The 14415-nt window shown below is 37.5% G+C and overlaps 1 protein-coding gene across 2 annotated transcripts; it reads right to left on the bottom strand.

The window, feature by feature from the left end:
* Window positions 1-1134: 1134 nt before the first annotated feature.
* On the bottom strand, window positions 1135-14221 carry trmt44 (tRNA methyltransferase 44 homolog). 2 transcript variants are annotated; one of them, XM_067525210.1, is made up of 12 exons: window positions 13667-14221; window positions 13477-13594; window positions 12531-12750; window positions 12381-12449; window positions 11944-12051; window positions 10725-10796; window positions 9841-9947; window positions 8920-9103; window positions 7258-7582; window positions 2607-2723; window positions 1861-1899; window positions 1546-1679 (listed from the first exon to the last, which is right to left on the bottom strand). In XM_067525210.1, the coding sequence occupies exons 1-11, from the start codon at window positions 14001-14003 to the stop codon at window positions 1862-1864; spliced, it is 1695 nt and encodes a 564-aa protein (XP_067381311.1). In that variant the 5' UTR covers window positions 14004-14221; the 3' UTR covers window positions 1546-1679; window position 1861. The 2 variants fall into 2 exon arrangements, with proteins under 2 accessions (XP_067381310.1, XP_067381311.1); XM_067525209.1 differs by lacking the exon at window positions 1861-1899 and having other exon boundaries at window positions 1135-1679.
* Window positions 14222-14415: the final 194 nt, after the last annotated feature.

Below are 14415 nucleotides of genomic sequence, written 5' to 3' on the forward strand. Positions count from 1 at the left end.
GGGCTAAAAGGTCACAATAACGTGCGGCTACAGGTACGTGTTGGGCTGGGGGTGCAGCCACGTCACCCTCCTCAGCAGTTAAATCCAGGGCAGCAGGTCGATCGGATTTAGATGATCTTTGCAGACAGGGAGCAGCTGGACTACTTTCTTAAATTGATTTCTTCCAGAAAGCACAGTGACAAAAGGAGAAGGCAGGAGAGAGAGAGTGAAATTATTTAAACAGCTCATTAAACCCACACATACTGTAGCTGTCCACATTGTGAATGAGTGCTGCCTGTCAATTTACTTCAAGTCCACTACAGGTTACGTCCATAAAAGCTAAAGTACCATTTATGGCTAAATGGCTTTTCATGACTGGTAAATTATCATTTAGAACCTGCAATTACCCAAAAATCTATTAAGCCTCAGTGCTGATTTTTTTCTCCATATGTTGAGCCTGTTTTGGTTCATTGATTGGTAATAATATCCATGGGTTTTGGGGTCTACAAATACGTAATTAACCATCTGAACAATAAAGCCAAGGATGGCACACACACACACACACACACACACACACACACACACAGCTACAACAAAACCACATTTTAACAAGTGTTAGTTAAATTCCACAATTAGGAAGGTTGTTACTGTCAAATTAATGAGATTTTGCAATTCTGGTGACTCCGTAGCATTTTACATAATTTTCATGTATGGAGACATCACCGTGGCTGGGACCACTCCCATCACACAAATATTGCATCATAAGATAAAGGCTTTCAGTGTTTTCCCTTTAAAAAAAATTTTTAAAGTCTACATATTCCAAACCAATGTGTATCTGATTACGGTAGGTGACATAAACAAAGACGAGAGTCGCCTCTTCTCATGGGCCTGCTGCTGTCCCTGTGCGGGCTATACCAGCTGACAATTGAGCCACGGGGTTAAGGCAAATTGTGTGAGAGAGACACAGCAGTAAACGTCCATCCAGTGGGGACAGCATGCAGCTCACTCCTCAACTCCTGCCAACAAATAATTCATACTGGTAACATTTACGTTGTTTAAATGCTGCCTGGTCTTTTTCCACTGCCCTGTCTGTGAACCTCGGCCTCTGTCTGAGGTGAAATAAATGTCTAAGTGAACTGGAGTTATGTACAAACAACATTTTGAAAAGTTTATTTTAAAAAAAGAATGCGTAGCAAATTCATCACCTGGATGAACCCTTGTGACAGACTTTAATACACTGTTGGAACAGCAAGGCCAGGTCATTTGTATTTGCTGTACACTGAGTATTTACTACTGAAAATGCAATTTCTTAAAATTACATAAAATAATCTTTTGAAAATTAAATTTCACCGGATACCATTGGCCTGAGGTGTCAGTAGTGAATACTAAAGCATTTATTACAAATAATTGAATAAAAAAATAAATAAAAGCACTCCAATCAGGTGGAGGAAAATGTCTTGTGTGTTTTCAAAAAGGATCACACTTCATCTTCTTCAGAGGTCTGGTCGATTGTCGTAGGTCCGTAGGACCATGAGCAAAGGCACAGTGTTCGGCCTGCAAAGGGCAGCCCTGAGGGTGGTGGGTGTGAAACCAGCAGGGACGAGTTTTTAATGCACCAGGGGCAACAGGCTTCCTTTTGGCATCTGCTCGGATGGATTTACTGTCTCGCCAGTCTCTTATATGCACCCTCCCTCCTTCCACTGAAAGAGAAGACAAAGGGAGAGCGTAAGGGTCTCCTTCAATATGCTACAAATAAATCTGTTCTTAGCTGAGGAGTTATTTCAGGCATCCAGGGTTGAAGAAGTAAACAACCTGTTTATTGTCTGCAAGAAATCTGTCCTGGTTGAATCATCAGTACAAAAGATGAGCATTAGAAAATACCTTATGGACGAGGGTGGCATTTTATTATTAGACTGGAGGCTGTGGAGAGATGACAGGAAATGAAGGAAGACTGAGGTTATGTCCACATTAAGCTGGCTAAGTCCGTAAATTCATATTTTTGGATCCTTCATCCAAACTAAAACTGCGTTATTCTCATTCCAAAACAGGGCTTTTCCAAACTAGCCTCTGGAACAAACAAAACAAAACAAAAAAACTGGCTTGGCTTTTCTAATGTGAATGTGGAAAAAGGCACTTTGTATAAACAAACATCTATATCAGTGGCCAAACATGGTGACAGGAAACAATATCAAAACTTTTACTGACATTTGTGTTTGCTTATCATAAACATCATTCAATATGGATATGGAAAAAGTATATCTCTACGATGTCCACTTGATTGAGCCACGTCAGTGTCATTCTTTGGTTTCTTTAAGTTCACGTACAGAACAACCTCAAAAGTAACAACCAGGGAAAACATATTCTTGCTGACGTCCGCTGGTTTCACTTCTCAGCATAAATGTGATCCAAATTTCAGATCAGTCAGATTTTCCTTGTTTTTCCCCACATACAACCATGGCGATTGTGTGTCGGGCTCTAAACCTTTCTACAATGCAAGTAAAAAAAAGTTTGTCTGTCTCATGTGGGTTGCCTTAGTCACTGAACAGTTGCAATTAAGTACATTTGGAAAATGCACTTCCACTTTAATTTAATTTGAACCAACTGTAGAAAAGTTGTGGTTTGACTACCTCTAAAGACTTGATGGTTGTTCTTGAGCAGCGTCTGAAGGCCTCCGCACTCTTTCTTCAGGAGCTGCAGGTTCTCCTGATGCAACAGCCCAGCCACCTCACTTAAAGAGAGACTGCCTGGAAGGGAAGAAGGGTAGGAAGAAAAGGGTGAAAGATGAGAGAGGCATTGAGAGAGGCAATGCTGCATTCATCAATAAATTACAAACGCTGCTTCAGGCATGCACAGAAATAATATACAGACTAAGAAAAGAGTGTCCAATACAGTTGACTGGCTGGAGTCGATGTCACCAGCGCTAAATACAGAGAGCAAGGGGAAAAACCACCTCATTCACTGCATGTCAGTGTTAGTCAGGGCTGTGAGGAGTGAAACCTAAAAGCTGCTCCAACAAGCTGTCAGAGCAACCAGCGTGAATTTCACTGCTGCATTTCCCACCGGCCATTTAATAGCATGAGTCATTGTTGTCACTCTCCCACTGGGTCAGTAATTTTAGATACCAAGCAAGAAGAATAAGGGATATTGAAAAATATATATATATTCTAAGCTATGAGTTTAGCAAGTCATAAGCAAATAAATGACATAACCCTCTGTGCTCACATGTACCCCACCTCTGGGCTCCGTTTCAGGACATTGACTGTATTTCTGGCTTTGCTGCGCTTTTTTTTTTCCAAGAAGATAATTCAATCAGGGCTGACCTTTGGTTTGTACAAATGACAATCTTCCTCCTTATTTCTATGACATATTGGAGAGGGACACACCACAGGATTTGTAATGACACTCTGTGCCGTTTCATAAGCGACATCTTAATGCGATCTTTATCATGCTTTCACAACAAATTCCTAAGCACTTCATGCAATTCCTGCTGGTTTAGAGATTAGTGGGCATAGGAGAATGTACTATCTGATAAGTTCAGTTGGTCAAGTAAAATATTTTCATTACAGCTTATTGAATTGTATCTAAACAGTACAGTGAATCTACAACTAAATGCTAAGCTATGATGGATGGGGGATTTCTAAAGTCTTGTTTTCCTGCCAGTGAAAGTCATTAAAAAACATATTGTGCACTCAGAATACATCCCATATTTAGCTAGTTAATCCCTAAAATATGCAACACACTCCCACATTCACAGACAGTTCCAGAGCCAAGCCCAGTCCTGTGCTGAGAGTGTGAAACTGGGCGCACTGCCATGCTACAACCCAGACGCCAAGGAGATCCAGGCCTTAATATAATATCAATACACTGCTTAGAGCCGCCCCTTGCTGCCTACAGTGTTAATGGGGATTAATGGGAGAAGGGCAGTATTGACAGAGTAGACTCCGCTTGGAGGAGTACCAGGCTTGGATGGTTATTAATGATTTGGCTTGATGTACAGTCGGACTTGTTTAAGGTTGAACGTTCCCCATGGAAAGTATGGCCAGCAATTGATTGTTGTTGCTACTTAAACCAATTCATAATCAGGCTGAGCAGAGAAAAATTTGCTCCACTCATTGCAGAGTGGTGAATAAAGCATTTAAAAGGGTAATTTTCAGCTACCAAAACTGCAGGTCCCATGCTGCAGTAGCATTGCTCAAACCTAGTGTAATATAGTCAAATACAGCAGCACAACCTCATTTAAACTGCTAACTAGCAGGGTTGTTTTTGTTTATTTCTCTCACAACTTTTTTTGAAATAGTGGAGAGCTTTACATTCAGGACTCAGGATTGAAATGAAACCAGCCAATATAATTAAACAAATGTATATTTTGGCCTCATTTGTTTGATTTTGTTCCTTTCATCTATTTTTGGGATAAGACAGAAAATCTAATCTGTTTTATATTTATGCTAAAGTGAGAAAATTCTAAAGGGCTCCCAAACTTTCAACTTTTCTACACTTTGCTATAAATGATCAGTAAAAAAAAAATAAAAAATTATATTTATATTTATATATATATATATATATATATATATATATATATATATATATATATAATAAATAAATCTGTGCACATGGTAATATTTACTTGTTTAATCATTTTAGCTGGAAAATTATGAAATTTAAATGTGACTTGACTTATTTTTATTACATAATCTATAATGCATATAGCAACTTCTTGTCCAGAGTTTCTTGTCCAAAATTCTGAGACTCCTCGGTATGGACACACCAATATAATTTTTTCTGTATAAGGATAAAGCTATGGCTAACGTTATGCTACATTAATGGTAAGTGCAGTTGCATCATCAGTGCAGATGTGGAGGATGATTCTGGGAAGCAGTTTTCTGCTGGGTCACCTGGAGGATTGTGGGCCTGCAGTATGATGCAAAACTTCCACTCCACAGTCTATGCTGTGTCTACATTAAAATGGCTGCAAAAACAATTTACTCCTTGCTTTGCTTTAGTCCATCACAAAAAGACATTTCCCCATTTTGTGGTTTAGTGTTGCAAAATGTTGTACGTTAGATGAACTGCTAGTTTTGTTCTCAGTGTGATTACATAACTCCGTGAGTTAGCAGTAAACCATGCATAAAACAGTAACAACTTAAAGCTACAGCAGCCAGAGTCACACAGTAAGTGCTGTGTTTTTTAGTCTGATTTTAACACTAGCTTAAGTTGCACATTGTAGCTTTAAGCGGGCAGTTCTTTCACCACTAATGTTAGTTAGTGGTGAAATAATGTTAACCTAATGCCAATAATGTTAACCTAATGTTAGAAAATAAAACAAAAGTCGGGAAATGTCTAAATCTGTGAATAATTTGACAAATACAAGAAAAGTGTTCAATAAGTACTGAGATTATAACCTTTTACTCATACAGTTAATACAATCTTGCAAACATGTACCAATGTGCATGTCCATCACCAAATATCTGTTATTGAATACACATAGTGCACTGTCTACTTTTTTTTAACTTATTTTTTTTTTACTGTAGAGAACTGTTTGTTCCTGTTAGCTTTGGAGCTAAGTGTCTGTTTTCCGGATCTGTACTTGTTTTATTTGTACTTGCAATGCAATGAGAGAGTACAAGAGCACTCAGGAGCAACTGATAAATATATTCAACAAAAGTGGAAAATGCACCAAAGCCAAGAAGCTATATAACCAAAGCTCTACACTGCTATCATTTTAAAATCAAATATGAATCGATTATAATATCAATAACGCTGTGAAGACTGATTAAAAATGAAGAAAAAATGAATCTCAAATGGACTGATGTCCTCCTGGATTTATTTAATATAGGCTGTCTCCCCCTGAATTTACCCTTTGTTCTTACACAGCAGATAACTGGTAGGAATACCTCCATACAAATGCATACTCATGCATAAATCATATGCTGGTGCATCATTCATCCAGTCATCTCTATACAGAGTTACAGCCTCCCTTTATTTGCTCTCCCTCATATTTTCTACCTCTAATTTAGGCACTGACGCCCCGACAGCAAATTTTCTGTTTTAATCACAGTAGTCCTCATCTCCTTATCTCATTCATATTGTGTGTGTCTGTGTGGCAGCAGGGGTGCAGAGGAGTCGATAAAGGTGATGTGTGGGTGGTGTGTGCAAATGGCCATGTGTGTGTGATGTGGTGTGTAGCACTCGCTGTACCATGATGTGCAGGCTGTGGCTGATAGAGGGTAAGATACAGAGTTGAAAGGGTCTCTGCGTCACAAAGGACCCACAGACTAATGGCAAATGAAAGGATGGGCCAAACAGATTGACGGAGGGGGTATCAGATGAGAGGTCCTGGCTGCCAACATGTCACAAAAGCACTCAAAGTATTTTCAGGTGCTTATAGTAAATGGGAGAAGTAATTTTTTTACTCTTGGTTTTGTGACGTTGAAGTTATAGCTAAGCTGCTCTACCAAGGCAAAAAAAACATACAGGCTATTACTTTTACCCATATTTCATCAAGTATGGGTAAAATTAAAAGCCTGACATTTTGGAATATGTATTATTATTTGTATGCAGAGAGATAGATGAGATGATCACTAAAACTCACATCTCTCAGTTTTAATACAAGGCCTAAAGCTGCTGGTTAGCTCAGCTTTGCATGAAGACTGCAAAAAGTAAACACTAAGCCTCTTACCGCCTGAAGACAGTGAGCTCCACTTTCCAGATGACGGTTTCATTTGAACAAAAAAACAAAAAACAAAAAAACAAAATCTAAACACATGAGCCGTTTCCTGTCTTTGTCCCAAGTTAAGCTAAACTGTATTGGCTGTAGCTTTATGTTTCAAAGACAGACAATGGTCACATGTTAAAATATTTATGGCAGACACTACAAATAATATTTTTAACCCCTAAAATTATGGACTGCCAATAATCAACTAACGCTTAAAATCCTAAGCAAACTAGTTTTGATGTGCAATAAAACTGATTAAAACATTGTTATTGATTTTACCTTTGCAGAGTTTAGTATCTGTGTATACTGGCTGTAAGGCAAAGATTTTGAGGGTGAAATAAACAACTTAAAACTTTTGCTTTAGCTTCTCTGCTTCTGGAAATACTGATCTCTACCTTTGAAGGGCAGCTATAAAATTATAATGCTCAATGAGCACCCTTCACAGGTACTGCATCCTACTGTGGAATCACTCTGAATCTGTTCATCAACTCAGTAGCAGCTCACGTCCAGGGAGACTTGTGCGATTAGTTTGTTTAACTCGTATGTGCTGTCGCGTCATGGTTTACCTCCTCGGTTCCAGTCAGTGAAGTCGTCTTCAGTCATTCGCAGAAGAACATTAGCGACCTCCAGGACAACACCGTCGATGAAGTCCCGTGGGAGAGAGGCACAGTTACGAATAGTTTCAACCCTGTCTCGGGGCCGGAACCCAGCTCCCCACTGTCTCCCTGAGGTCCTGTCACTGTCTGTAACATCATTTATGATGTCTGACCCTTGCACTGTGACCCCACAGGTGGAGTTGGCGAGGCGGCTCTCAATGTAAAGAGCTCTTCGTTTCTCTGCTTTGGCCTCGTCAGAGAGCTGATAATTTCTTGATTTTCCCACCAGACACACCTGCAGGAAAAAGAGGTGAACTTTAGGAGGACTCGCATGGGTGCTTCTTGGCTCCAATGAGTCATTTGATTCACCTATTACCAATAGGTGAGTTACTATTAACAAAACATAAAGAATGACAGTAGCATTACAGAATTAATTTAAAATGTATCTGCTCAGTTTTAAGAAAAATACTTGTTTTATTGATTAAGACTAATCAGTAATTAACAGTAAAATCTATGTTATAATTACCTAACTGTGTAATTATTTTTACTTACAATAGTGTTGCCATGTGTGAGACAAACTAATTGGCTTTTGCACTTAAAAAAATTATTATGACTGATAAATAAAACACCAGTAAAGACTGGCTTGTCCTTTTTATCTGCCCATGTGTATTACAAACAAATATCCGTTTGGGAATGATACAGTCTTGATTTATTTCTGTCTGTCTTTACTAAATGAGGCTCAGGTGGGAAAAGCCAGGGTTAACAGCTGGGATTGTTTAAGGAAAAGGAAGATGTTTTATGATGCAATGTCTTAAAAAAAATCTTTTTCTTCATCTTTCTTATGAGAAAAAAATATGTTGTTGGCATATTTGTTTTGATTGAAAGAAAAATGATAAATAATAAAATGAAAGAATCAAACCTATAAGAACATGTTATACAGTATTTATACGGTTTTCATGAACTGGATCCATTTTTTTAATCTAGATCATTCAAAGTCTCAATTTGGAAATATTGGCCAGATGACGTCAATAATCTTCGGAATTTTGGAAAGATCTCCACAGATGTAGTTATAGATATTTAGCAGCTTATGCCTAACTAAGTAGGTCACAGAGATTGGCTGCCTAAAAAAAAAAAAAAAAAAAAAAGAGACTCTCAAGATCTGTATAAAAATAATCTTGCCCAGTTCAACAAAATTATTAGTATTTTTAATTTGTTTCTTATAGAGCACAACTAAGGTCAGTAATTACTGTTTCCACATTTACCTTTTATGACTTATGTGTGTGTTTTAGCTGATTTTTTTAACTTGCTGTATATTTTTTTTTTCTGTTTTAGGTATTTAAAAAAATACTACTTATGTGACTTTAGGTTGCATATGAAAATTGCTATAAAAATAGATCTCACTTGATTAAGGTCACATGAACAACCAGGTTTAACTGAGTTTCTCGTAGGTTCTTAATTTTTTGGATAAAACAAGGTGAAAAAGTCAATAACTATCAATAACTTGTTTTGGCAATTAACTAAAAAAACAAAAAAAACAAATGCATGGCAAATGTTTAAGGATGAGAAATTATTTTTTTTTAAACATAGGAAGTCAAACTGATGATCTCTGTAGTTCTGATTTTGTTAGCCTACCCTTTTGGTGGATGGTATTCTTAGACAGTCCTCTTCAGTGCTGAAGCCACTCTCTTCACTGACCTCTGAGACAAAGTCAATGTACTCTTTATACTGAGACTTCTTACAGTGGCGTCTCTGGTATTTCCCATAGAAGTCAAAGAAGCAGCAGGGAAGGACAAAATAACAGCACGAGTAAGATGACCTACAGTAAGAGAGCAAACAAAAATAAATAATGTTGATCAAGCTGTGCTGGATATGCCACAAAAACAACACAATATCTAAACTATCGACAATAATTGCTAAAAAATATTATACCACACTGTACTTTCTATTCCAGGAAATGCATGTAAAAAAGAAACTATTATAATGAATAGATATTGCTCTATAATATCAGATACTGGATTTGGACAACATAGAAATGAGCTCATACATTAGTAACATATTTCATATGAAGAGATAAAAAAAAAAGAAACAAATTATGTTCAAGCAAACTAGAGGCAGAACAAATCTAAAAAACAGGAAGTTAGGAAACAGTTCAAAAAATGTGTTACATAACACTTATTTACTTTGAATATAATCGAGTAAAGGAATGCAAAGGATAGGCAGAATAACGCTTAGCTGTAGCCTTTTGTGCGGTTTAAAAGAATAACCCATATCAAGGTGAAGTGTTGACTAAAGAATTGTCCACACTGTTTTTAAGGTGGTAAAACTGTTCAACAGACACGAAACAGGAACCCATTTCAAAAGATTATCATCTGCTGTGATTCTTAAACTGAGGCTCCACATCGCCATCAGGTGGTTGTCTTAAAAAACACATATTTGTTATCTGGCGAACAAGAACACACACATACACACTCTTTGTGCATAATGGTATTCTAAACTGGAGAGATCAGCTGGCACTTGAGCTGCTGAGTGAGATTGTGTCTGCTGATGACTCGCCTGGCTGCTATAACAGGGATCCATGGTGTGAGCTCGTCCGAGTGGTTCCCAATCAGCCAGTCTGTACCCGGGAATAAGAAGCTCTCACTGGGGGTAATTGCCTTTTCCTAAAATAGCAAAAAGCACAAGAGCTCTTTGGAGCGTGATTTGATTTTGAATAACTTAATGGAAATTGTCGGAAAAGGCAAACTTTATCTAACATTTGACCCACAGCATACGCGTCAAACTGACAAAAGGCAACATCTTTAGTAAGTAGTGTACTCAAACATAAATTCCTTACTTTGGGTGGAAGGAAATTATGAATTTATTTTAAATGTTTACATAATTATTTATTCATAAATAGCTGTTTCTTTAAAACTCCACATCTGCAACTCAAGTTAAGGTTCACTTTAAGCCTTAAAACAGCAGTTAACAAGACACTTAACCTCAAGATCCATTTTGTAACTGCTGCAGAAGTTTTGATCATATCACATGGTCATCATCATCAATCCCCCAGTTAATGGTGTTTGTCATGAAATACTGTTTCCAAAAAGAAGCCTGAAATTCAACTTTTGGTTAAAAGCTACAGAGCTTCAAACCAACCTTGACCAATGTTTGTTTGGTGAACTGTCTTATTTACTAATCTTAATGCTATAATGAATTTCTCTCATTCAGAATTGTGTATGTGTATAACACTAACAGAAGAACCAATGTTATCCTGTTGAAAGGTGGAAAATATGTTCCCCCATTAATTACAGAACAAAGCAGTGACACCAGTGAGGAGCCAGCTCAGAAGGCACCTACATCATATGATATGGATTCCCCATTTCATTTGAAAAGATAATAACAGTGATTAAAAAGCTAAATTTAGTTACAATAAAATTTTCCATGCTCAGATCACTCACCTCTAGCAGAGTCTGGGGGCCATACATGTCCCAGATCTTCCTCCTGCGAACGTCAATGCCTTTTCCTGGATGCTGCAAAACAAGGTGGCCTCACAGTCAGCAGATAATTGGCTGCAGCCACATTCACACTGTGACTATAAACTGCTGTTTGGAATTTCAATCTCACCAGATGCTGTTTGTGATTAGCCATGAAGGCAACATGGAAGTGTAAATTTAAGACATGAATCCCCCCGTATCATTGATTTGAACACCTTCAGCTCAGATGGGAGTGTGTTTCAAAGCAGAGAGTTTATGTAGTTGTCAGACATTATTTCAAAATTGTTGGTTGCAGCCTGAGTCCAGACTAAAACATTTTAACAACTAATTCATCAACTTCCACAAACCTCTAAGGAAACATTCATGTTCCCCTCAGGATGATTTTAATAACTTTGGTGATAATATGTATATTTATTAGGTTGAAATTTGAATATGATCAAGTAATTTGATTAATGACCAAATAGCTTGAAAGACTTTCTCTTTAGTGTATCGTACAAAAACATGTTTACATGGTAAATATCTCAGCTAATCCTTAGCATGTTAGTATGTTGTTGTTAGCATTTACCTAAATAAGATCCATTACTAGGACACCTGTAAAGTCTTAGTCTAGTTAAAGTGTTATACTACTATCAGTAGTCAAACATAACCAAGTACAGTTTAAAAGGTTCGTTTTTTTCCACATTGCTTTCTACTTTTACTACATTTCAGAGAAAAATACTGCACTTTTTAGTTCACTGCATATATCTGAGAGCTAGTTATTAGTCATTCAACAGATTTTGATTAATAAGACAAAAACATAATCAATAAAAACGACGATGTATGGTTATAAATAAGACGCATATAAAATGATTAAAATTAGCTCCTGTTTTACCAGATGCAACATAACAGTAATAGAAATAAATAAATATAATAACATGATATACATTATTCATTATACCATACATTATGTGTGAACTACCTGTAAACACAAAGAGAAAATGATTAATGTAGCTGATTCAAAGGACCGTGTCCAGTTCAGTCTTGTGTGTTCTTTGTTTGCATCCAGAAAGCCAGCGAGTAACAAACTTTATTTCACATGAGTCATTTGCCCACTGAGGACTTACTAAGCTCAGCTCATTGACTTGAAGGGTTTTTGTTCATGAAATGATGACAAAAGAAATATCCCCTCATCCAATTAACTTACCCCTTCATTGGTCAATATGTGAACCAGGAGGCCGTTTCCACAGCCCAGGTCCACGAACGACTGCCTGGAGGAGAGACTTTTCTGTGCTCGTTCCTCAGCCCACAGCACCTGCACAGCACAGTAAGAGAGACTCAACAATACTGTGTTGGTGACAATTTACAGTCATTTTACGAAAAAACCAATTTACACCTGCACTGTGACACCAGCTGCTACTGCTGACAGCTGCCTCTAGTTCAAAGTCTTTTTTTTTTTTTTACACATAAACTGATCGAGCCAGCTTTGGTATCATGACCTGACAACATGTAAGCAATACAGACACTTCTATACATCCATGTACATGTTTATGCTTGTTGTTTGTCTTATTCATTTAAAGTAAGTTGGTTACTTTTATTTTGAAGTAGTTAATAAGCAGCATTAATAATTGGGCATGAACCCACCAGGAGATATGTAGCAATGGCAACATCTTCATAGACAAACTTCTCAGGATCTGTTACCTCAGGCCAAACCTAGAAAAAAGAAATACAAGAATGTACACCATATACATCAAAGTATAAGCAGATAAGCCACAGAGCATTCATTCTCTTCACCTTGACCATGGCTTTGTACTTGTCCTTCAGTTGCTGGTACACGAGGCTGTATTTCTCCACTGGCAGCAAAGACAAGGTGCTCCTGAACTCGCTGTGCTTGCACTCAGTGGCCCAGCGCACAAGTTTTGGTAGCAGATCTGAGGACAGCCAGGGCAATCTGGGGTAAACCACACCATCAGAGAACCAAGCATCTGGATCCAAGACGTGCAGCTCCAAGGCCCTGGAAATAAAGCCAGATTATGAAATGTCGGTTGCTTTTATAATGTGCTAATTTCAGGTGTACTGTAGATATGACATTTCCCTTTACAGTCTCTAACTTTGTTAGGTTTTTCTATGTCGGTGCCTTTTCATAATATTAAGAATTTCTCCAAGTATTCCTCATTCTTGTTTTGCTGTCTTAGAAAGGTACAATATTACCATGTGTCAGTTTCCATTTGCATGCACTTTGGTGACATGGCTTTTGGCTTTAGAACATGTCTCTACTAATGTTTTCTAATAATTTAAAGTTGAGCACATTTATTTAAAAATTATTTCTATCGTATCCATAACTAAGTTTTAATTCATTCAACTCCAGATGAACCCATTAACCCTGTGGAGCCCCATAACATGCCAGCATGATTAAATCACGACTGGTTCAATGGTACGAGATATCACATTTTCTCCCTTGTAAATACTTTTCAAAGCTACGTTAGTATTTGGAGGAGTAAGAAAGTGTATGATGGTTCATGTAATCATGTTCATGTAGAACAGACGCAGCTGGAAAAATAAGTGTGATATCAGAATTGATTTTCCTGACTTTTGCTAGTTTTTTTACATGATAAATTGTAGTATTTCTAGAATGTCAGAAACTGAAAATTACCCCATATGCTAAATTAACATTCAGATGAAAAATATAGTCATTTTCTAAGTAACTTTCTTTAGACTTTTTGGGTAATTTTAGACTTACCATTTATCACATTCGGAACCGCAGAGCCGGATCTGATAAACGTTGCCCCTTTTCAGAGACACTTGTCCTTCTGCATCATCTTCAATTGGAAGAAAGGTCACTTGTTGTCTGCCAAAGTCTAAAGGACACAGACATAAATTAACATTTTACAAAACAAAACAGAGCCATGTCATTTAATTCCCGCTCTTACCTTTAACGATGACGTCTTTATGCAGGACTTTCCCATAACAGTTTACTTTAGGAATAAATGTTCTGACCGTGGAGGACCAGGGTTTGTCCTCTTCGTGTGTAGGTGAAACGCCGTTAGCGAGGAAGGAGAAGACATCACCTAAAGTATCCGACACAGGATTATTTAACATGAACCGCAGATCCTCTCGGTCCACATCTTTACTCTCAGTCTCTGTAACTCCACAAAGACGCTTGTTTACCACGTGAGGTTTCTTTATCCACACATCTATAGCCGACCAAAAGCCTTCGGGAAGAGTGTTACACCCTCCTGGAAACGTTTTATCAAACAGTACTGGCATAACTGGACACCGACGATGACTGCTATTTACTCAGTATTGTTAACAAGAAATGGAAAACAAAAATGTTTTGGATGATAGCTGTAGCTTTTAAATGAGTTCAAAATCATACTTGTACGCAGTACAAAGTATGTTTGTCTTTATTAACGTTAGAGTTCAATAAATAAACATTCCGAAAACGGGATAACTATAGCTCAAGAGCAATATGTTGTCGCTATATGATGACGTTGCAAAACGTGACCAGGTAGCGATACTACAAATAAACACTAGATAGCGCTAATCGGTCTAGATCCAACCAGCAGCTAATTTTTTATTTTTGTTATTTAGTTTTATTAATACACGTTACTCTGTTTTTGATATTGAATTTATTTATTTTTTGGTTGCTTATGGTTTTAATAATATAAAGCAAACAAGC

This window comes from Channa argus, chromosome 12 (genome assembly GCF_033026475.1).
Source record: "Channa argus isolate prfri chromosome 12, Channa argus male v1.0, whole genome shotgun sequence".
In the NCBI taxonomy this organism is placed as follows: domain Eukaryota; kingdom Metazoa; phylum Chordata; class Actinopteri; order Anabantiformes; family Channidae; genus Channa; species Channa argus.

Excerpts from the sequence above, each read along its gene's own strand:
- trmt44 (XM_067525209.1), bottom strand. The coding sequence starts at position 14,003 with ATGCCAGTACTGTTTGATAAAACGTTTCCAGGAGGGTGTAACACTCTT. Across the intron at positions 12,751-13,476 it reads GGTTCCGAATGTGATAAATG|GGCCTTGGAGCTGCACGTCT; the intron begins GTAAGTCTAAAA and ends CTTTATTTCCAG. Across the intron at positions 10,797-11,943 it reads ACATATTGACCAATGAAGGG|CATCCAGGAAAAGGCATTGA; the intron begins GTAAGTTAATTG and ends CTTGTTTTGCAG.